Here is a 24,146-nt window from a genome sequence, read left to right as displayed (position 1 = left end):
GTTATTGGTTTTTAGAACCACATAGTGTAACGATGGCCAATTGAATTGGCAGGGCAAGACCCCAGGTAGTGTAACCGAGTTAATGTCATTAGTATAGTTAGGATGAGAAATCTCTTTGCACCATCCACATCCACTCACCAAGGGAGATGGAACTCCACACCAGGTTTTGTGAACGATTTGGATGGTAAAGACGCATCATGACGTGAGTGTGACATTGTGTGAAATTCCATCTCTTCCTTCTTGGGAGGGATTGGATGACGAATTTGGTTTAGAGGGGGATATGGGAGACAAGACGTAGTGACGAATTTGTAAATTGTAAATACAGGGAAGGGCAAGGGTAGTGTAGGCTGACATGGGGGGGGGGTGGGGGAGGGGAGGGGTACGAACGGCTAGGTATGAGCTTTCTCTGCTCGCTCTCCCGCGCCCCTCATGTTGCATTGCCTTGTGTTTGTGTGTACCCTTGCGCCCTTTCCTCTGCTAACTGTGCTTTGTCTTCCTCCCCACCCATGGACCCATTTTTGGAGGGGAGTGTGCAGGAACCCTGAACTGTGCTGCGGCGCGTTGCTACACCTGTGCAGCGCCCATGCTACCTTTTGCTGCACCAATACACCTTATGGACCACACGTTCTGTGGCCTGGCATCTTTGCTGAGCAGACATTTGCTGCAAACGTTACCTTGCACCTGTGGACCACTGGTTCTAAGTGGCGTCGATGTCACGCAGTCGGACCACCTAAGATTGGCCCTGCTGGCAGATAAAAACGAACACGGTGTGTGCATTTTATACTTTGGTGTGTCAGGAAAGAAGACCTTCAAGTTTTTATTATGGCACACCGAAGACGAAGCAGGGCAGCCAAGCAGCAGCCAAGCAGCAAATGTGACATTTATTATGAAATGGTGAATTGTGCATTTTTGTGTTTTGGTGTATTGGTGCATTGCATTGTCGTTTTCTCCCCTCCAAATTTTCTTTCCACAAAAGAACAGGTCCTGGGTTATAGAGATGTAAATAATTAGTTTAGTGTTGTAAATAACATGCATTCCACCGGCTTTATGTTTAGTTTGAGAATTCATTCCGCAATTCGGTTAGCTGTGGGTGTGAGTCTGTTAGTTAGTACACAACGCAGTAGGTGGGACATATATAGTGTTGTAAAACTGTCGCATACAGGGTGTTAGATTAAATGTAGAGGGAAACCACATCTAAGTGTCACACGTAATTTAAAGAGTAGTCCCAAACCTTTCTCAAAACCGGTCGTTCTCACCTGTGTGGGTTCGACTCGGGGATGAGTGTGGCAAGGGAGGGGGGCAGTGCTACGGTTTTGAGATTGGCACATATTGATCATTAAAGGTTCAAGGGTTGCCCCCCATAGTTAGTCCACGAGCAACACGTAGGCCACCTGTTGTATTAGTTATGTCATAGTATGTGTAAGTATAGGCCATTTCCCTGAGTAATATCTGCGTTGTGTAAAGACATGAGTTTAGGTCCCGGTCATTTTTGCGTCCACCCTCCAATTCCACCTCATGGGCATAATTGATCCCGCGCCCCATTTGGCTGATCCCGCGCCCCTCAGTTGATCCCGCGCCCCTCAGTTTGTTACGCTTTGGCTACCCGCAGCATTTATTACGCTTTGGCTGCCAGCAGCATTTGCTGCCCTTTGCTCGCTCACTAGTCGGGTAACACGAGGTAGGCCTAAGAGGGAGGAGCGCGGGGTCAGGGTGGGGCAGCGTCAAGGCAGCGCGACAGAGGCGATGACGGTAAGGGCCACCAGCCAACCAGGGCTCTAACGGCATGGCGTGACAGGGCGTGGTAAGGCGCGTCTGGTAAGTGCTAGAAGGTTCGCGGGGCGTGCCTATAATAGTCTTTGCACAAAGCCCTTGCACAGGACTCGTTGGGAAAGGGCGTGATAAAAGGACTTGCACAGAAGACTCGGTCAGGACTCGCAAGGAGAGAGCGCACGTGAGGGCACTTGTTAATCAAGAGGACTGTGAGGAACGTGATTCACAGCGCTCGCTTTCGAGGCATTGCGCTATATCTCAGTATTACGTACGCGCCGAAGGAAAGGCAGCCAGACGCGCCGGTGGCGAATATCGCCTACTCAGCCATGCGAGTGAACGCGGTAATAACGCGAGTGATTAACCGCCAACCGCCAGAGCCCAGACCCTACCGTTCGCCCCATATTAACCTCCGTGCGCCAAACGACACGCGGAGAGCTCCTGCCCCTCTACTTGCCATCTGCACGGGACGAGCCGGAGGCCAGAGGGAGCTGCACGAGAGCCATCCCTGGACGTGGTGAACATCAACCCGCAGCTGCAAGCCCCGTGTGATTGTGTCTGTGTGTGAGATGGGCCCGTTTATCCTGGGTAGTAGGTTAAGACTGTATAAGGCTGCACTGTGCCCCTCTTTTCTGGAATCCCTGTATAGTGTAAATAAATCTTGTTATTCCTTTCTTCCCAATTCAATCACCTTTGTGATTTCTCCATTGGCTAAGCGTGGTACGAACGAGATCACTAGAACCGGGGTCACCATATAAACGGCACGGATCGCGTGTACGCACCGCTCGGCGTCTCAGCACGTGTGATTCGTGCAGGGCTTATTTCCTCGTTTCTGGGCAGCGCAAGTAATTAGGTAATAGTGATTCTAGTCCTACGACTCTATTTCGCGCTTTCCGGGAAGGACGTCATAGGTCCCGGGTCCCGTCGGCCAGTCAAAGACAAGGGGACTAATCCCCCCTTGGTAAGGGGAGAAGGCTGGCGCTGAGATCCGCAACAATATATATAGATAATATGGAAAATACAGTCACGTGAAAAAGTAAGTACACCCCATGTAAAGTTTGGACTTTTTCAACATATTTCAACATACAGCTATTTGATCTTCATTTCAACAATATTGATAGATAAAGGTGATATAATATAACAAATATCATGAAACATTTACATTTTGTAGTCCATTGTATAATTTAAATAAACATAAATGCAAATTTCGCATGTGGAAAAAGTAAGTACACCCCATGAAATATTTTTTAAATCTTTTTAACATATGTGGACATATCAATATTTGATCTTCATTTAAACAGTATCTATCGATAAAGGTGATCTAATTGAACAAATAACAATGAAGAATTAGCTTTGCAATAATTTATTCAACAACAAATTAACAGAGATGCCATTTCCTTCTGTTGAAAAAGTAAGTACACCCTTGGCTCTAATAGGTGGTATTGTCCCCTTTGGCAGAAACAACCTCAAGTAGGCGTTTCTTATAACTGTCTACCAGTCTCTGACATCGACTGTGAGAAATTTTTGCCCACTCCCCAATGCAGAATTCTTTCAGCTGTGCGATGTTTGACGGGTTTCTTGCATGCACAGCTCGTTTCAAATCACCCCCACAACATCTCGATGGGATTTAGATCCGGGCTTTGACTTGGCCATTCCAGAACCCTCCATTTCTTTCTTTTCAGCCATTCTTTGGAAGATTTACTGGTATGTTTAGGTTCATTGTCATGTTGCAAGGTCTACCTTCGGTTGAGCTTCAACTTTCTGACAGATGGCCTCACATTATCCTCAAGCACCCTCTTGTACAACGAAGAATTCATAGTGGATTCTATGATGGTGAGCTGCCCAGGCCCTGATGCAGCAAAGCTGCCCCAAACCATAATATTTCCACCACCATGCTTTACAGTTGGTATCAGGTTCTTGTGGTCAAATACTGTCTTTCGTTTTTGCCAAACATGTCTTCTGGTACTGTGGCCAAATAGCTCTACCTTTGACTCATCTGTCCAGAGCACATTGTTCCATAAGTACTGGTCTTTGCCTCGGTGTTCATTGGCAAACTTTAGTCTTGCCCTGATGTTCTTTCTGGACAGCAAAGGTTTCCTCCTGGCACACCTCCCATGTAGGTCAAATTTGTGCAGCCTCTTTCTAATGGTAGACTCGTGCACTTTGACATCAACAGTGGCAAGAGCTACCTGTAGGTCCCGTGATGACATTCTGGGGGTTCTTGGAGACTTCTTTCAGCATTTTGCGGTCTGCTCTCGGGCTGAACTTGCTGGGGTGGCCTGGCCTGAACAAGTTGGCAGTTGTTTGGAATCTTCTCCACTTGTAGATGATCTTCCGGACAGTCGAATGATTGATTTCAAATTGTTTGGAGATCTTTTAAAATCCCTTCCCAGACTCATGGGCATCTATATCCTTCTTTCTGAAGGCCTCAGAGAGCTCTTTTGATCTAGGCATGGTGACGCCGCACATTTCAACAACAAAAAGCAAACCAAACTAAATGTCTGAGGTTTAAATAAGATAGGTTCCTCCAAGATCCTCTCTAACGATGTTCTCATCATTTGCACCTGAGCTGGTGCACCTGATTCTAGTTTTCGGTATTTGAAGTAGTGATAAATGTAGGGGTGTACTTACTTTTTCCACATGCGAAATTGGCATTTATGTTTATTTAAATTATACCATGGACTACAAAATGTAAATGTTTCATAATGTTTGTTGTATTATATCACCTTTATCTATCAATATTGTTGAAATGAAGATCAAATGGCTGTATGTTGAAATATGTTGAAAAAGTCAAAACTTTACATGGGGTGTACTTACCTTTTCACGTGACTGTGTGTGTGTGTGTGTGTGTGTGTGTGTGTGTGTGTGTGTGTGTGTGTGTGTGTGTGTGTATATATATATATATGTATATATATATATATATATATATATATATATATATATATATATATACACATATTGTGTGCAGCTTATTACCATGTCAATGAATGTTTGCAGAGGGGAAATATATACTGTATTGGTACTGTTTGAAAATGTAGTCCTGAAAATGGCAAGCAATGTTTTGATTAGCGACAATACCATGTATTTCACCTAAAACTGTATCCAGTTGCTTGAAATGAAGGATAAAAATTTAAAATTGTGACAAAAATTTAAGATGATGTTATGAAGAAATAGCACCGAAAAGGTAATGCTCCATTTTCACAGCCCCAATTATGCCTACCTCCACGTGGGGCATCCATGGAGGATGGAGATGGGGATCGGGTTCTGGACCAAGTTTTTCATTTCATATTCGACATAAAATGCAGGAATTAAGAATTTGTTCAGGATAGTCACGATAATTTTCCTACACCTTCACAACACACACTGTGGGATCTTCAACATACATCAAGAACTGGTGCTGGCAGATGCATCCTTTTACTTGACGTTGTTGTGATGAACAGCCACATATTGATACCACATCCTACATGCAAAATACTATGGCATTTTATAGCTGGGCAGAGATTCGAACACAGGATAGATAGCTCAGAGGTGATTGCGCATACCTCTAAGCTATCCTTCTCCCCTACTTATCCCCACAAAGGTTGTTGTACTCTACCCCTCACTATTACATCTCCAAGAGATGCACGACGTCATCGCCGCCGAGTGCAGAAGGCCTTCTCAGCCCGGCGATGATGTGCGCCGAAGGGCATACTCAGTTTTCACTCCGAAAGGACATACTCAGTTTTCACTCCGAAAGGGCATACTCAGTTTTCACTCCCGGAAGGGCATTTTTAGTTTTCACTCCGAAAGGGCATACTCAGTTTTCACTCCGAAAGGGCATACTCAGTTTTCACTCCGAAAGGGCATACTCAGTTTTCACTCCGAAAGGGCATACTCAGTTTTCACTCCCGGAAAGGCATACTCAGTTTTCACTCCGAAAGGGCATACTCAGTTTTCACTCCGAAAGGGCATACTCAGTTTTCACTCCGAAAGGGCATACTCAGTTTTCACTCCCGGAAGGGCATACTCAGTTTTCACTCCGAAAGGGCATACTCAGTTTTCACTCCGAAAGGGCATACTCAGTTTTCACTCCCGGAAAGGCATACTCAGTTTTCACTCCGAAAGGGCATACTCAGTTTTCACTCCGAAAGGGCATACTCAGTTTTCACTCCGAAAGGGCATACTCAGTTTTCACTCCGAAAGGGCATACTCAGTTTTCACTCCCGGAAGGGCATACTCAGTTTTCACTCCGAAAGGGCATACTCAGTTTTCACTCCGAAAGGGCATACTCAGTTTTCACTCCGAAAGGGCATACTCAGTTTTCACTCCGAAAGGGCATACTCAGTTTTCACTCCTTTTGTTTTCTTGTTACTTCCAAAATCAAAGATTTTTCAAGTGTATTGGTCATTTGACTGTTATTCTGTCTGTTTGTTGTTTATCACTCGCCTACAGGTCACAATTCTAAACCGATCGTCATGAAACTTTACCAAGTTGTAGAGGCAGCTCAACTGAGCAGCCTATTGATTTTGAGGTCAAAGTTCAAGGTCATCTTGAGGTCGAATTTCTAAAATCATTTTTTATCCGATTGACTTGAAAGTTGAAAAGCATTTACATATTGAGTCACTGAAAAACAACGATTTTTGAGGCCATAAGGTCAACTTAAGGTCAAACTTCGAAAACCATCAATTTCCATCTGAAAAATCATAAATTTTAATCTAATTGACTTGAGAGTTAAACAGCAATCACAGAGTGCCTCATTTAATTGGGAAAGCAACTATTTTGAGGTCAAAAGGTCAAAGGTCAACTCAAGGTCAAACTTCTAAAACCATAAATTTTCATCTGAAAAATCATAAATTTTCATCTAATTGATTTGAGAGTTGAACAGCAATCACATAGTGCCTCATTGAATTGGGAAAGCAACTATTTTTGAGGTCAAAAGGTCAAAGGTCAACTCAAGGTCAAACTTCTAAAACCATCAATTTTCATCCGATTGACTTGAGAATTAAACAGCAATCACAGAGTGCCTCATTGAATTGGGAAAGCAACTATTTTTGAGGTCAAAAGTTCAAAGGTCAACTCAAGTTCAAACTTGTAAGATCATCAATTTTCATCTAAAAATCATAAATTTTCATCTGATTGACTTGAGAATTAAACAGCAATCACAGAGTGCTTCATTGAATTGGGAAAGCAACTATTTTTGAGGTCAAAAGTTCAAAAGTCAACTCAAGGTCAAACTTCTAAGATCATCAATTTTCATTCTAAAAGAATGAATTTTCATCCGATTGACTTGATAATTAAACAGCAATCACAGAGTACCTCATTGACTTGGGAAAACAACTATTTTTGAGGTCAAAAGTTCAAAAGTCAACTCAAGGTCAAACTTCTAAGATCATCAATTTTCATTCTAAAAAGAATGAATTTTCATCTGATTGATTTGATAATTAAACAGCAATCACAGAGTACCTCATTGACTTGGGAAAACAACTATTTTTGAGGTCAAAATGTCAAAGGTCAACTCAAGGTCAAACTTCTAAAACCATCAATTTTTATCTGAAAAATCATGAATTGTCATCCGATTGACTTGAGAATTAAACATCAATCACAGAGTGTCTCATTGAATTGGGAAAACAACTATTTTTGAGGTCAAAAGTTCAAAGGTCAACTCAAGGTGAAACTTCTAAGATCATCAATTTTCATCTGAAAAATAATGAATTTTCCTCCGATTGACCTGAGCATTGATTAAGGTGGGTAATTTAAACTTAATGAAATGGACTGGTTGAAGTATCCATGGCAACTGTTTTGGGGGGTTGGGAGGGGGGGGGGGGTGGGTGGGTGGATTTTGCAAGTATCGTGCTCTGCAAAAACTGTATATTTTATTTTTTGATTAATCAATTAATTGATTGATTACTTAATTATTATTATTGATTTTTTAAGTACTTGTATCTTTTCTTTCTCATCTGGGCAATATCTCAGGCATCCTTTTGAGCTAGGAAGCTGATATTTGGACATTGCAGTGACCAAGTGATTTGGCTATAAAGGATATTTTTGATTTATTGATTAATAAATTAATTGATTAAATATTTAATTTTTGATTCATTAATTATTTTTCAAAAACTTACAGATTTGGATGAAATAATGGTGGTTTAGGTATGCATATGCTATTAGCCAATTGATTAAGAAATTAATTACTTTTTATTTTAATTATGTAATTAACCCTTTGAGTATGGATGACGTCCAGTGCCGCAACCCGCGAAAAAGTTTTGTGTAAGGATGACGTTACTACACGTCATCGACTATACCTATAAATAGATCGTCAGTACGTGGTTGCATTCCCGTACCAAAATGCCACATTAATCCCGTACCGGGGGTATTTTTATCCAAAAAAAATGCCGTACTCAAAGGGTTATTGAATCAATTATTGTACACCGCTCCATCCCAATTTTGTCTGGTTGTACTGCGGCATCTGCGGTACTGCGGCATCGCCGGGCGACGAAGGTGCCCCAGCAATGTCGCGCGCTGCATGTTATGTTATTGATTTTTTTTGCCATGGGGCTTTAATGTAGCTCTACTTGTTGTTCGTTGTGGTTTTTCAAAAATATGAACTTGTGGTTTTTGATATATTTTTTGTATGTACGGTACCTGTATTATCTTGTTAGAGTATTTTGCTATTGTTACAATGCAAACCATTAACTTGGAGTTTCCAGATCATTTGGAAAATCTTAACTGATTCCCATTTGTGAAACATCACCAGGAAGCGGACCCTTTTAAAAATTCTCGTTTGCTTGCACACTGGCGTTGGACTATGTAAGTGATGCAAAATATTCCTGGCTTTTCAAACATGGAATTTTAACTGATTATAAGAGCAAAAGAAAAAGAATCCATTATGCAAAGCTGAATCCAAAAAAAGTTCAAGGCATTTAGTTTGGATTTATTCTGCTTAAAACCCTCCAAGATCAATATTTGACCTTGACGTTATCGAAGAAATGAACGAGATCAAAATCCAGTCGTATATTATTTGTTCTTTGGAAACGACCATTGAAAAAAGTACAAGTCAAAATTACACAAAACTTTCGGAAACAATTGAATGTTGCAGACAAGAGTGGTGAACATTCGCCTTCAAAGTGGGGGATGTGAGGGCAGGTGAAGGGAGGAAAGCAAGATGCAGAGTCAACATGTGAGGTGAAGAAAATAAATCAGGGAAGGCATATTTACGTACAAGTGAGTTGTCCTTATTAAAATTGACCAATACCTGATAAATTGACCAATACCATTAATACTATTGTTACAGACACGACTTTGATGTTAAGGTGGGCCGAGCGGAATGGCCGTCGTGTCCGCACAAATTACCCGATTGTACTCGAACGTCGACGAAGCCGCGCTACGCTGGCTCAATAGGAAAGAGAAGACACCCGGCTGGGTTATAATGACACAACACGACACCAGGGGTTCAGTTCTCAAGACCTCCGGAGGAGGTTATATTAAGGCGGAAGGTTAGATTACAACTACAAGAGGTACATCATAGGAAGACAGGCACTTAGACACAACCTTATATTATTCCCGACAGACCACAGAGAAACAGGACAAAAACTGACTCACACGGGGATTGATGGCAAGGAAAGCGGGTATTCGATGGCCAGCACAAGGTGCACCTTGTGCTCAGGGACAGGATGGCGCGGCCCAAAAGATGCAGGAGGTCTCTCAGCGCTCGAGGTGGCGTCTTGTCGTCTCAAGCTGGGGGCGCATCTGACGTCACGTCCGGCAAGCGGCTGCGTATATCCGGCGGGGAGTGACACGCCCTCGGCTCGTTAGCTCCGCCCAGATGGAATCGGTCCGCCCTTCTTATTGGGTGTGGGGGGGGTTTACCAGGCTCCGCCCTTGACGAGGAGCTGACAGCCAGCCCCTTCGTGGTAACCCCGTGGGGCGCATGGATAATGGCGGCTAACCGAGCCGGAGGGAGGACGCACACTCCCCGCGCGCGCCGTTGTTGTAGTTGTTGTTGTAGCTGTAGTTGTTGTTGTTGTTGTTGTAGCTGTAGTTGTTGTTGTTGTTGCTGTAGTTGTAGTTGTTGTTGTTGTTGTTGTTTGGGGAAGAAGATGGGAGGAGGTATGGGAAGGTCCTAAACTCACTACTGGTGCCATATAATCACATTCTGGTGCAACGAAGAGTCATAATTAATGGAAACGAGGCCTTAACTGACATAGATTAAGAATAACTAGGAAGATGTCCGAAAGTTGTCTACGTGTGGTGCGGTGGACCTGGGCACGACATTTAATGGGGGAATAAGGGGAAGGTCGGCTCTACTGATTGTTATTTACATGCAATGGGACTAGGGAATGGGGGACTGGGGAAAGTTGGGGAGTATTGGAGAAAATAGGGGAATATTTACAAGCGGATATGGAGGCCAAATTCCATATTCGCAACATTGCACCCTTCTCTACCCTCGGGGCGTCCCGACCCGATAAATTTTTACCTACTTTAGTGTGGCACGCAATGTAGTTCCCTCTACTATTAACTCTACCCTGAGTGCGACAGTTTTACAGATATTCACAAATGAGTAAATATGTCCCCCTGCGACGTTGCACCCTTCTCCTCACAGAAACACACCCACAGGATAACCGAATCCGGAAAGAATTCTCAAACTAAACATACAGCCGGTAGGGAGTATTATTTACAAGACTATGCTGCTATTTACACTACGATCCAGGACCTGTTTTTGGAGGAACACATGCAGATGTTATGCATAGAGAGAGCGCGCTTGCCAGCATCGATACACCAACCCACGAGTGCTCTGTGGCCGACGGCCTTTAATAACGTGCAGAGCACCCTTCCCGAGCATCAAAAGCACCACCCCACCACCAATCGGTGCAGTCACCATTGTTCATTGGAATAAAAATAAATTCGACAACCCCTAACCCTGCAGGTGTCTCTTGCTCTTCTTGTGGTGCACTTGGTGTTAATTAACAGTGGTTCACCTTTATGGCATAGGTGCCACGTTGACCCATAGGTCCTTCCACGGGTGGTGCTTGGCCGCAAAAGAGCTGCGGTCCATTGTGGGTGGCCACAAACATTGCGGTCCATATGGTGTATCGATCCAGGCAGCCAACAGCGAAAGTGCAGGCCCACAACTGCGTAGCCAGCACCTCTCTCTCCTCTCTCTCTACCCCAAAGCCAGATCCTCGGAGGTGGGAGACAAAAGAAGAAACAAGTGAGTAAGGTGGTAAGGGCGCAAAAGTGCACGCAATGTAAGGTGATGCACACTGGGGGCACATGGGAACCAGGTGAGACAGGTACGTTCCTATCGTACGCCCCCCCCCCCCACCAGGTAACCTACATGGCCCCTCCCTTACCCCTTACTGTATCCACAAAACACAACACTACCCATAAACATCTACTTTACAAATCAACAAACATCCCTACTGTCTTCCCCGTTCCTCCCATAAACCAAATTCGTCTTCTCTCCCTCCTAACCAATCAAATTTGCCATTTTCAACTCTCATCAAAATTTGCCATCTCCAACTCAACATCATAATTTGCCATTACCAATTCATCATCAGTCCCTCCTAGGGAGGGAGAGATGGAATCACCCCAATGTCTCATCCACGTCGTGATGCGTCTCACAAATCCACACAGCGATTCATCTCCTGCAACAAAACAAAGAAAACACAGGTGTGGAGTCATCATCATCACCACAGGTAAGTGGCTGCGTATGGTGCGACAGGTTCATCAATCCTAACTATCTCCTAAATGACTTTAACAACTTTACACTACCCGGGGTCTCTCTCCGGCCAAACCATTGGCCCTCTTACACTATGGGTTCTAATAACCAATTCCCATTGGCCAAACTGTGGTGCTCTTCAATTTGGGGTCTCACTCCCCCGATTCATCTCCCGGTGCCCTCGCACAATTTCTGGGCTGCGGCGTGTACCTCTCCCAGTGGGTCTACCCACCTGCACACCTCCACCACTGCAGTTGCCTCCGAGCTTACCTGCTCCTTGCCCTAACCTAACTACCTGGGGAAGGCCCTCTGGCACTCTCCCCACTCGGTGCCCTCTCTGGCACTGGGCTACCCGGGTCCATCCTCCGGATCCTCGGGCCCCATCCACAACTCTACCGGCTCCCAGAGCCCACCTGCGGCCTCACCTGGCCGACATCCTCACAGTGGTGGAGTGCCCAACCAACTACACACACTAACAGGCTACACGCCCAGCCATTTCCACAACACTAATGCACCCATCCACAACACCATTCTGCAACCGCACCACAAATGCCAATATCCAACCACAATTTACCTGTACCCTCTACCTAACACTTACACTACCCGCCCCGGGTACTCGTGAAAGGGGTCCACTCTTCCCCCATCCACACCTTCGCACCACGCACACCACTCCATACCACTTACTCCAACTCTCTCCACACACCTGTACTTGCACCCTGTGCTCTCACACCTGGTGCCACCTGCACCCTTCTCTCCCCAAGCGCATTCGCGCTGATCCACACACTCACTACTCATACACGGCTCCACACACCTGTCCAGTTGCACACCTGTGCAATCACACCTGTTCAATTCTCACACACACGGCATCATCTCAGCTAACTACTCCCTTCTGAAACTTGCGCTTCCCAGTCGTCCCTTTAACTATTGCGCTCCCTCGTCATTATAATCCACACTAATCTACCTGCGTCCCCACTACAGGTATCAGTCACTAACTAATCTTAACGTTACCTAATGTCAATCTTCGCTAGATCCCTACACACCATATCCTAACCCACCCGGGCTAGTTTTCACTGCCATACACCCCATAATCTAGTGCTCCTTTGCCCCCACATGGGAAGGATGGTGGATTTGCCATCCCACCACATCGGGGGTCTCTCACTACCAATTTCGCACATCAAATTTCAACAAATTAAAAATTTGCCAATCACTACCCATCATCTGCCAATCATTACTGCCAATCCTTTGCCAATCATCAAATTTTGTTTTTCTCTAATTTTGGGTCCAAAACACTATCACTATCACGATCACCATCATCACAGTCCGCTATATCCTAGCCTCGGTGCGTCATGACGTCATTAAACTCGGCTTCGTAAAGCCAAGCAATGGATGCTGGTTGTTTTGTGCCAGCGGCTGGATGCGTCCGGCACTCGGTGCAGGGACGGGGGCTTACCCGGGCCGAGATCCCACGCATCACCTCGGCGTGGAGCCATCCAATGTCCCGATCTCGACCTGCCGGCACGTCTCAACAAAACGTGGTCGCCATAACGACTCTTTCTATCGGGCCGCCCGCTCCGCCTAGTGGAGCACGGACGTTCAAAGCGAGGCCCAGCACGGATCGCGCACGGCGGTCCTTTTGAACCCGCCGTGGCTCGGATCCCCGCTGGTTCTCGCGGCACGCGAAGCCCGGCACGCACCGAGGGCCCGCTTCGGCTAAAAGTCGACCTAACCTCTAACCTGTGTAACGTCGATGCTTCACCTGGACGCTTACACCCCGCAGCCCGTTCCTTGCTCACACATCCAGCCGTGCCCATGCTCCTCGTACCTTTCCTTACACACCCAGGTACACTCATTCCACTCACAGCCTTGGTCACACACCTGACCACCGAACACTTTGGCACACATTCGTCGCTCGCACACCTCACCAATACACCTCTTCGCGCCCCCTCCTCGGTCACCTCCTCTGTGACAATCACAGGTGTGCTCTCATTCGCACACCCAACCACGTGCCTCACCACCAACTCCAGCGTGCATTCCCACTCACGCTCTACCATTCCAGGTGTGCATCCTTCCATCCCAGGTGTACATCCTCGCTCACCTGTCACAACTAACTCACGCTCCATGTCACTCTCACTACTTTCACCTCCACTCGTGACAACGCACTCACCCTTACTCTTGACAGCACACTCTTTCCCCATGCACCTGTCCGTCACACACCTTTCTCGCGCACACTCTCCCGTTACACCCTCTGTAACACTCACCACAGGTGGACACTCTTCCTTACTTCTGACAGCGCACTCTTTCCTCATGCACCTGTCCGTCACACACCTTTCTCGCGCACACTCTCCCGTTACACCCTCTGTAACACTCACCACAGGTGGACACTCTTCCTTACTTCTGACAGCGCACTCTTTCCTCATGCACCTGTCCGTCACACACCTTTCTCGCGCACACTCTCCCGTTACACCCTCTGTAACACTCACCACAGGTGGACACTCTTCCTTACTTCTGACAGCGCACTCTTTCCTCATGCACCTGTCCGTCACACACCTTTCTCGCGCACACTCTCCCGTTACACCCTCTGTAACACTCACCACAGGTGGACACTCTTCCTTACTTCTGACAGCGCACTCTTTCCTCATGCACCTGTCCGTCACACACCTTTCTCGCGCACACTCTCCCGTTACACCCTCTGTAACACTCACCACAGGTGGACACTCTTCCTTACTTCTGACAGCGCACTCTTTCCTCATGCACCTGTCCGTCACACACCTTTCTCGCGCACACTCTTGCGCACACTCTCCCGTCACACCCTCTGTAACACTCACCACCCCGCGCTTCCACGTGCTCCCTCGCACACGCGCTACGACCGACTCACTCTCGCCAGCACACTCACTCCTTGGCACGCACTTTTTCCTCACACACCCCAGAGTCGGACTTTCTTGCACACCTCCTCTTTCGCACACCAGACCTGTCGCACACTTCACCAACGGCCTCTCACGAACACCCGGGTCTATCTCGACCCCCAAGCTTATTAAATCCCCTGGCGCTTCATACGCACGACCATATTGGTCACCACTTACACCGGGTCCTCTTCCTCTTCGCTTCTCCTCCATCACCTGCGAATCCCTCATCCGGTTAATGAGCACATCACGATCCAAACACAGACTTTGGACCAATTCTTTTATCTCCTCTTTTACCTCCTTGTTATCCCCTCTCCGTCGCTTCTTAATTTCGCTCACCCCTTCTTCCACTTCTTCTAATTTGTGCCTCACCTCTTTTATTCCCCGGTACGTCTCCTCAAGCTGGTCCTCTAAGGCTACCTTGACCGTTTCCAGGTGCGTCCTCACCTGCCGGTCCTTCGTCTCCATTACCTCTATCACCTCGTCCAACCTCGTTGTCAGTCCCTCACGTACCATCTGACATTCCCTCTTTGTCGCTATCAAGTCGTTTTTTATGTCGTTTTGTGTCGCTTTCAACCCTCCTAATACCGCAGTGTTCCTTTGAACCTGCTCCACTAACTCCGTTTGTCCCACCGTCAGCTGCTCCACCTCCTGCGTCAGGTCCTCTATGCCCCCTTGTAACTTTACAGTCCCCTTTCTCACCTCCTTTTCCATGTGCTCCTCACAGTGCCTCACCTCCTCGCGCACTCCTCCGACCTCCTCACTCACTCCTCTTCTGATCTCCTCTCCCATCACTTGCATCTCCTGCCCAGATGCCACCCTCATCTGCTCCATTTCCTCCCTGTGAGCATCCAGTTTGGTTTCTACCCCCATTCTGACCCCCTCTATCTGCTGCTCCATTTGTTTAACTTCCCTTTCCGCTTGGTCCCTCATGTCCCTCAATTTGCCTTCCATACTGTTTTCTAACCCCTCTAACCCATTTTTCACTCCCTCTATCTGATTCTCCTGGGCAGCCATTCTATTTTCTACCCCCTCTAACCCCTTTTGCATCCCTTCCATTTGATTCTCTTGAGCGGCCATTCTGTTTTCTACCCCCGTTAACCCATGTTTCACCTCTTTTATCCCGTTGTCTAACCCCTCAAAATTATTGTCTAACTTCCCAATTTTCTTGTCTAACTCCTCAAAATTTTTGTCTACCTTCTCACCAGTACCCCTCGCTTCGTCCCTCATTACCCCCATTTGGTTTCCCAACCGCTCACTATCAGCCCTCATTCCCACCATTTGTTCCATAAGGGCCCTCATTTGCAGGAGGAAAAGGTTCGAATCCACCAGGGGCGCTGCCGCGGGCGTGGACGCCGTGGCCACCTCGTGCGTGACAACGCTATTTTGCGACCCTGCCGCCCTCACTGCTTCGCTCTCCTCCTGTCCCTCATGTCCCTCAATTTGGTCCTGGACCGACCCTGCTTCACTCTCCCCTACCGGACCCCAGCCGTCTTGATCCGCCATAGCGCGACTTGCAAAATTCGAGTTTCGTAAAACAAATCCAATTTTTTTTTTTCGTTATAATTTCGTCGAGCGCAGTACGCGCTCCGAATCGATTTTCCCTCCCAAAATTTGGGCCTAACTAATTTAGTCCCGGGTCCGAATCCAACTCCTCGACACCAATTGTTACAGACACGACTTTGATGTTAAGGTGGGCCGAGCGGAATGGCCGTCGTGTCCGCACAAATTACCCGATTGTACTCGAACGTCGACGAAGCCGCGCTACGCTGGCTCAATAGGAAAGAGAAGACACCCGGCTGGGTTATAATGACACAACACGACACCAGGGGTTCAGTTCTCAAGACCTCCGGAGGAGGTTATATTAAGGCGGAAGGTTAGATTACAACTACAAGAGGTACATCATAGGAAGACAGGCACTTAGACACAACCTTATATTATTCCCGACAGACCACAGAGAAACAGGACAAAAACTGACTCACACGGGGATTGATGGCAAGGAAAGCGGGTATTCGATGGCCAGCACAAGGTGCACCTTGTGCTCAGGGACAGGATGGCGCGGCCCAAAAGATGCAGGAGGTCTCTCAGCGCTCGAGGTGGCGTCTTGTCGTCTCAAGCTGGGGGCGCATCTGACGTCACGTCCGGCAAGCGGCTGCGTATATCCGGCGGGGAGTGACACGCCCTCGGCTCGTTAGCTCCGCCCAGATGGAATCGGTCCGCCCTTCTTATTGGGTGCGGGGGGGGTTTACCAGGCTCCGCCCTTGACGAGGAGCTGACAGCCAGCCCCTTCGTGGTAACCCCGTGGGGCGCATGGATAATGGCGGCTAACCGAGCCGGAGGGAGGACGCACACTCCCCGCGTGCGCCGTTGTTGTAGTTGTTGTTGTAGCTGTAGTTGTTGTTGTTGTTGTTGTAGCTGTAGTTGTTGTTGTTGTTGCTGTAGTTGTTGTTGTTGTTGTTGTTTGGGGAAGAAGATGGGAGGAGGTATGGGAAGGTCCTAAACTCACTACTGGTGCCATATAATCACATTCTGGTGCAACGAAGAGTCATAATTAATGGAAACGAGGCCTTAACTGACATAGATTAAGAATAACTAGGAAGATGTCCGAAAGTTGTCTACGTGTGGTGCGGTGGACCTGGGCACGACATTTAATGGGGGAATAAGGGGAAGGTCGGCTCTACTGATTGTTATTTACATGCAATGGGACTAGGGAATGGGGGACTGGGGAAAGTTGGGGAGTATTGGAGAAAATAGGGGAATATTTACAAGCGGATATGGAGGCCAAATTCCATATTCGCAACACTATGCAGAGTATGAACAATTTGAAAATATCAATTTAACAATGCACCATCACTCTGCACTAAATGTTTAACGCAATAAATGGGTCAACCCAAGAAGGGGCTAGTATAATAAATAAATAAATGAATAGAAGGAAAACAAACAGCTTTGCTCTGAACTGTGATACTGAGACACTTAATTTTCCATTCTCTTTTTAAACGGGTCAGCACTTGTGGAAGAGACACAAAACAGAGGGGGTCCTGAAATGAAAATGAAGAAAACACAATGAAGAAGGGGGTGTTTAAGAAAGAGGAAAAAAAATGGGGAAGAGAAAAAAAGGGAAGAAAGGAAAAGCAAAATGGAAGAAAAGAGAAAGAATAAAGGAGACAGAGTTTGTTGCAGCCACGGTTGAGCTTAGCCGAGCAGACGAATATGGAAGACAACATTCACAATGGTATTCCTTGAAGTGCAGCTGTGTGAGTGCATTATGTCTTTTCGAAAACAAAATACAGTCACCTCCATAATTGCTGGATATAATTTTGCACCACACCTGCACTGCCATCCCCCATCCCTCATTACTGCAGATTAAAAGATATAAATGAAAACAAGCAAAGGCCTTGATAGTGTTTGTGCTTCGATTATTGATTTGTGCTCCAAATGAGCTGTGTGGTATTACAAGGAAAGCCTTCCACCATCATTTTATAGCAGGTTTGGGTTAAGCAGATTCCTCGGAAGGTGCCAACCTCTGGAAAAACCATGTAAGTTGTTCTTCAGCTGCACAGCCTTAATTAAGGCATTCGCAGAACTTTATATTGCCTTATGTGTGTCACATAATGTCACCTAATGTTAAATGAAACATCCTTTGAAAATGGAACAAACAAGATGAGATAAATTAGGCGTCGAGGCAATAACTTCCACAACACGTTGAGATTTTCTTTTCTTTCGAGCTTCTGCATGAATATGGAACAAACCAGCAGAGTATGAATGCGTAAGTGTAAACTGTAACGTTCCTATTTATATTGCAAGTCGGAATCATTGTCGCGAGGCCTCTCACGCAGCATGCGCACCTGTCTGAAGGAGCACGGACGTCTCCGCACCGTGAACGCATGCCGGCACAGCTCGCACCGAGACGAGTTGGAAGTGGAAAGCCATCGCTCGAGGCAGGAGCGGTGCACGGCACCGAGAGAACCTGAGCAGCGGCAAGGAGCGAGCAGAGAGCCAGGGAGCGCGGTCCCATCGCTCCCGCTCGCGCCGGCCTCGTGACAAATGCGGCACATGGGCGGTTCACCGGACATGAGGCTGGGATTCAGCGGGATGAAGCAAAGATGATAAAGGATGGGGGTTTAGGATGATGGGGACAAAAGGGGAAAAGGGAAAAACAAAATGAAAGAAGAGAGAGAATAAAGGAGACAGGATCAGAAGCACACAGGCAGACCCAAATACAATAAAGGGTGACGATGAAGTCTTGGATTTACAAGGCAGACCCAAATACAATAAAGGGTGACGATGAAGTCTTGGATTTACAAGGCAGACCCAAATACAATAAAGGGTGACGATGAAGTCTTGGATTTACAAGGTAGACCCAAATACAATAAAGGGGGACTATGAAGTCTTGGATTTACAAGGCAGACCCAAATACAATAAAGGGTGACAATGAAGTCTTGGATTCTGATCATTATGGTGAAAGCAAACCTCAACCTGAAAAAAACGTGAAATTGTATTCTGTGCCTCCAATGATGCTAAATCGAGGACATGTCCTAACACATAGACTTCGTCTCAAACATGATGTAATTAAAGTGTGATATCAACACGACAACGCGTAATGTAATATTACCTGCTGTGAGAGCACGGACAAGTGCCGCAAAATATACAGAGGATCAGCATCATTCTGATTATTGTGCAGCACCATTTATAGTGGGCTTGGGATCTGGACTGCTTGAACAAACATCCAGAGAGCTTTCAGCATGCAGTGCACATGCAAACACAGCACAGGTCGACGCCAATTAGGAGAGGACGGCGTGTTTATGGCACATGCAGCTCAAATAAATATTCCAGGAAGAAGACAAAATATATTGCCTCTCTTCACCACCAAACCGGCCATTTTGATGAAATATGTGGTGAGAAAACCAGCAGTATAAATATGGCTGCTCAAGCACCCCATTCCACACCCACCCTTCTCCCACCAGAAAAGAACTAAATAACATCTGAGCTACGACAAGAGCACAGTGAGGATTCCTTACAAGAACACAGTGAGGATTCCTTACAAGAACAAAGTGAGGTTTCCTTACAATAATACAGTGAGGGTTCCTTACAATAATACAGTGAGGGTTCCTTACAAGAACACAGTGAGGTTTCCTTACAAGAACAAAGTGAGGTTTCCTTACAAGAACAAAGTGAGGTTTCCTTACAATAATACAGTGAGGGTTCCTTACAATAACACAGTGAGGATTCCTTACAATAATACAGTGACGATTCCTTACAAGAACACAGTGAGGATTCCTTACAAGAACACAGTGAGGATTCCTTACAATAATACAGTGAGGTTTCCTTACAAGAACACAGTGAGGTTTCCTTACAAGAACAAAGTGAGGTTTCCTTACAAGAACACAGTGAGGATTCCTTACAATAACACAGTGAGGATTCCTTACAATAATACAGTGACGATTCCTTACAAGAACACAGTGAGCATTCCTTACAAGAACACAGTGACGATTCCTTACAAGAACACAGTGACGATTCCTTACAAGAACACAGTGAGGGTTCCTTACCAGAACACAGCGAGGAATCCTTACAAGAACACAGTGAGGATTCCTTACAATAACACAGTGAGGATTCCTTACAATAACACAGTGAGGATTCCTTACAAGAACACAGTGACGATTCCTTATAAGAACACAGTGACGATTCCTTACAAGAACACAGTGAGGAATCCTTACAAGAACACAGTGAGGAATCCTTACAAGAACACAGTGACGATTCCTTACAAGAACACAGTGAGGAATCCTTACAAGAACACAGTGACGATTCCTTAGAAGAAGACAGTGAGGATTCCTTACAAGAACACAGTGAGGATTCCTTACAATAACACAGTGAGGATTCCTTACAAGAACACAGTGACGATTCCTTACAAGAACACAGTGAGGAATCCTTACAAGAACACAGTGACGATTCCTTAGAAGAAGACAGTGAGGATTCCTTACAAGAATACAGTGAGGATTCCTTACAATAACACAGTGAGGATTCCTTACAAGAACACAGTGAGGATTTCTTAGCACTTAGGTGGTGTGGACAAGTAATTTGATGTTTAAATTTGGGATTGTTTGTATGGATAGTAACATGGATAACTGTGGTAGTTAGGAGATGTGAAATATATCAACAACATGGACAGAACAGAAGGTTAAAGGTGAGCTGTAAAATGATATAATAATGTCGTTTTCATCAAATAGCCACTGTGTTTGGCCTTGATATCAGAACAAAACCGCAGGTTTGCTTTACCGTACCTGTGCTTGTGCAGCGACAAAAGGACAGCTCTCACCACGTTGTGTTTGCAAGAACCACACAGACTCAATCTTAATTGCGATAAACAGTTACAGGTATTTATACTATAGTCTGATCCTGGTGACCTGTTGGGTTTGCTGGGTTATTTCGGTGATAAAATATTCTCGAGGCAATATTATTTAATTGTTTTTCAAGCAAAACACGTACCATGGATGACACAAGCATTACAAAGCAAAATAATTATAAAGAACGATAATTAAAAGGAAAATAATGGGGAAATAACTGCAGTAATAGTACAAGACAATTCCTCAAGGGCCACGACCTTTTGTTGTGTGGGGTTGTCCAAGCCCTGTGATGGCGTAAACAAACCTCCCACGATGTTATCACCTGCGACGAATGTTATCACACGTGTCGTAATTTTGAAGAGACACGAGCAAGATAAAACACTTCTTCGACTTTAACGGCCACAATTACTCCCACGTTCTTGTGGAGTTGGTCGGGGGAAGTTTATGTTCCATGTCTTCCACGAACCGCGGCTGGCCAGACCTGAATCCTGATGCTCGATTAAGTAATTAGGCCAGGAATTTGGAAATATGCCAGGATGCAGCTCGTGTACTCTTCGCGAAGGACAGCGTGGGATGTTTGACGTCCACCAACTAATGTCGGTAGACAGGATGCCAGTTAATGTCCACCAACTAATGTCGGTAGACAGGATGCCAGTTAATGTTCACCAACTAATGTCGGTAGACAGGATGCCAGTTAATGTCCACCAACTAAAACTGAAAGACGGGATGCCAGTTAATGTCCACCAACTAAAACTGATACATGGGATGCCAGTTAATGTCCACCAACTAAAACTGAAAGACGGGATGCCAGTTAATGTCCACCAACTAAAACTGATACATGGGATGCCAGTTAATGTCCACGAACTAAAACTGACAGACGGGATGCCAGTTGATGTCCACCAACTAAAACTGATACATGGGATGCCAGTTAATGTCCACCAACTAAAACTGATAGACAGGATGCTAGTAAATGTCCACCAACTAAAACTGAAAGACGGGATGCCAGTTGATGTCCACCAACTAAAACTGACAGACAGGATGCTAGTAAATGTCCACCAACTAAAACTGAAAGACGGGATGCCAGTTGATGTCCACCAACTAAAACTGATACATGGGATGCCAGTTAATGTCCACGAACTAAAACTGACAGACGGGATGCCAGTTGATGTCCACCAACTAAAACTGATACATGGGATGCCAGTTAATGTCCACCAACTAAAACTGATAGACAGGATGCTAGTAAATGTCCACCAACTAAAACTGAAAGACGGGATGCCAGTTGATGTCCACCAACTAAAACTGATAGACAGGATGCTAGTAAATGTCCACCAACTAAAACTGAAAGACGGGATGCCAGTTAATGACCACCAACTAAAACTGAAAGACGGGATGCCAGTTAATGTCCACCAACTAAAACTGAAAGACGGGATGCCAGTTGATGTCCACCAACTAAAACTGATACATGGGATGCCAGTTAATGTCCACCAACGAAAACTGACAGACGGGATGCCAGTTGATGTCCACCAACTAAAACTGATACATGGGATGCTAGTAAATGTCCACGAACTAAAACTGACAGACGGGATGCCAGTTAATGTCCACCAACTAAAACTGAAAGACGGGATGCCAGTTGATGTCCACCAACTAAAACTGAAAGACTGGATGCCAGTTAATGTCCACCAACTAAAACTGAAAGACGGGATGCCAGTTGATGTCCACCAACTAAACCTGAAAGACGGGATGCCAGTTAATGTCCACCAACTAAAACTGAAAGACGGGATGCCAGTTGATGTCCACCAACTAAAACTGATACATGGGATGCCAGTTAATGTCCACGAAATAAAACTGACAGACGGGATGCCAGTTAATGTCCACCAACTAAAACTGATAGAAAGGATGCTAGTAAATGTCCACCAACTAAAACTGATCCATGGGATGCCAGTTAATATCCACCAACTAAAAGTGATAGACAGGATGCCAGTTAATGTCCACCAACTAAAAGTGATAGACAGGCTGCCAGTTAATGTCCACCAACTAAAACTGATAGACGGGATGCCAGTAAATGTCCACCAACTAAAACTGATCCATGGGATGCCAGTTAATGTCCACCAACTAAACCTGAAAGACGGGATGCCAGTTGATGTCCACCAACTAAAACTGAAAGACGGGATGCCAGTTAATGTCCACCAACTAAAACTGAAAGACGGGATGCCAGTTAATGTCCTCCAACTAAAACTGAAACATGGGATGCCAGTTAATGTCCACCAACTAAAAGTGATAGACAGGATGTCAGTTAATGTCCACCAACTAAAACTGAAACATGGGATGCCAGTTAATGTCCACCAACTAAAAGTGATAGACAGGATGTCAGTTAATGTCCACCAACTAAAACCGATAGACGGGATGCCAGTTAATGTCCACCAACTCAAACTGAAACATGGGATGCCAGTTAATGTCCACCAACTAAAACTGATAGACAGGATGCCAGTTGATGTCCACCAACTAAAACTGAAACATGGGATGCCAGTTAATGTCCACCAACTAAAACTGATAGACGGGATGCCAGTTAATGTCCACCAACTAAAACTGATAGACAGGATGCGAATTAATGTCCACCAAATAAAACTGATACATGGGATGCCAGTTAATGTCCACCAACTAAAACTGATAGACAGGATGCCAGTTAATGTCCACCAACTAAAACTGATCGACAGGATGCCAGTTAATGTCCACCAACTAAAACCGATCCACGGGATCCCAGTTCATCTCCACCAACTAAAACTGATAGACAGGATGCCAGTTAATGTCCACCAACTAAAACTGATAGACAGGATGCCAGTTAATGTCCACCAACTAAAACTGATAGACAGGATGCGAATTAATGTCCACCATCTAAAACTGATACATAGGATGCCAGTTAATGTCCACCAACTAAAACTATTACATGGGATGCCAGTTAATGTCCACCAACTAAAACTGATAGACAGGATGCCAGTTAATGTCCACCAACTAAAACTGATAGAAGGGATGCCAGTTAATGTCCACCAACTAAAACTGATACATGGGATGCCAGTTAATGTCCACCAACTAAAACTGATAGACAGGATGCCAGTTAATGTCCACCAACTAAAACTGATAGACGGGATGCCAGTTAATATCCACCAACTAAAACTGATACATGGGATGCCAGTTAATGTCCACCAACTAAAACTGATAGACAGGATGCCAGTTAATGTCCACCAACTGAAACTGATAGACGGAATGCCAGTTAATGACCACCAACTAAAACTGATCGACAGGATGCCAGTTTATGTCCACCAACTAAAACTGATACATGGGATGCCAGTTAATGTCCACCAACTAAAACTGATACATGGACTGCCAGTTAATGTCCACCAACTAAAACTGATAGACAGGATGCCAGTTAATGTCCACCAACTGAAA

The 24,146-nt window shown here is 45.5% G+C and overlaps 1 protein-coding gene across 1 annotated transcript in view; it reads right to left on the bottom strand.

Annotated features, from left to right (window-relative positions):
* The window catches only part of LOC137421201 (E3 ubiquitin-protein ligase MARCHF2-like), a 186,410-nt gene that overhangs the window by 43,801 nt on the left and 118,463 nt on the right, over window positions 1-24,146 (bottom strand). The window contains exon 3 of the mRNA XM_068107001.2: window positions 18,207-18,438. Within this exon, the coding sequence (XP_067963102.2) occupies window positions 18,207-18,438 (232 nt within the window). The remainder of the gene's footprint in view (window positions 1-18,206; window positions 18,439-24,146) is intronic.

Source organism: Myxine glutinosa, chromosome 2 (genome assembly GCF_964187855.1).
Source record: "Myxine glutinosa chromosome 2, kmMyxGlut1.1, whole genome shotgun sequence".
Classification (NCBI taxonomy): Eukaryota; Metazoa; Chordata; class Myxini; order Myxiniformes; family Myxinidae; genus Myxine; species Myxine glutinosa.
Note: the sequence above shows the minus strand (reverse complement) of the source record. Positions and strands in the feature narration are given on the sequence as shown.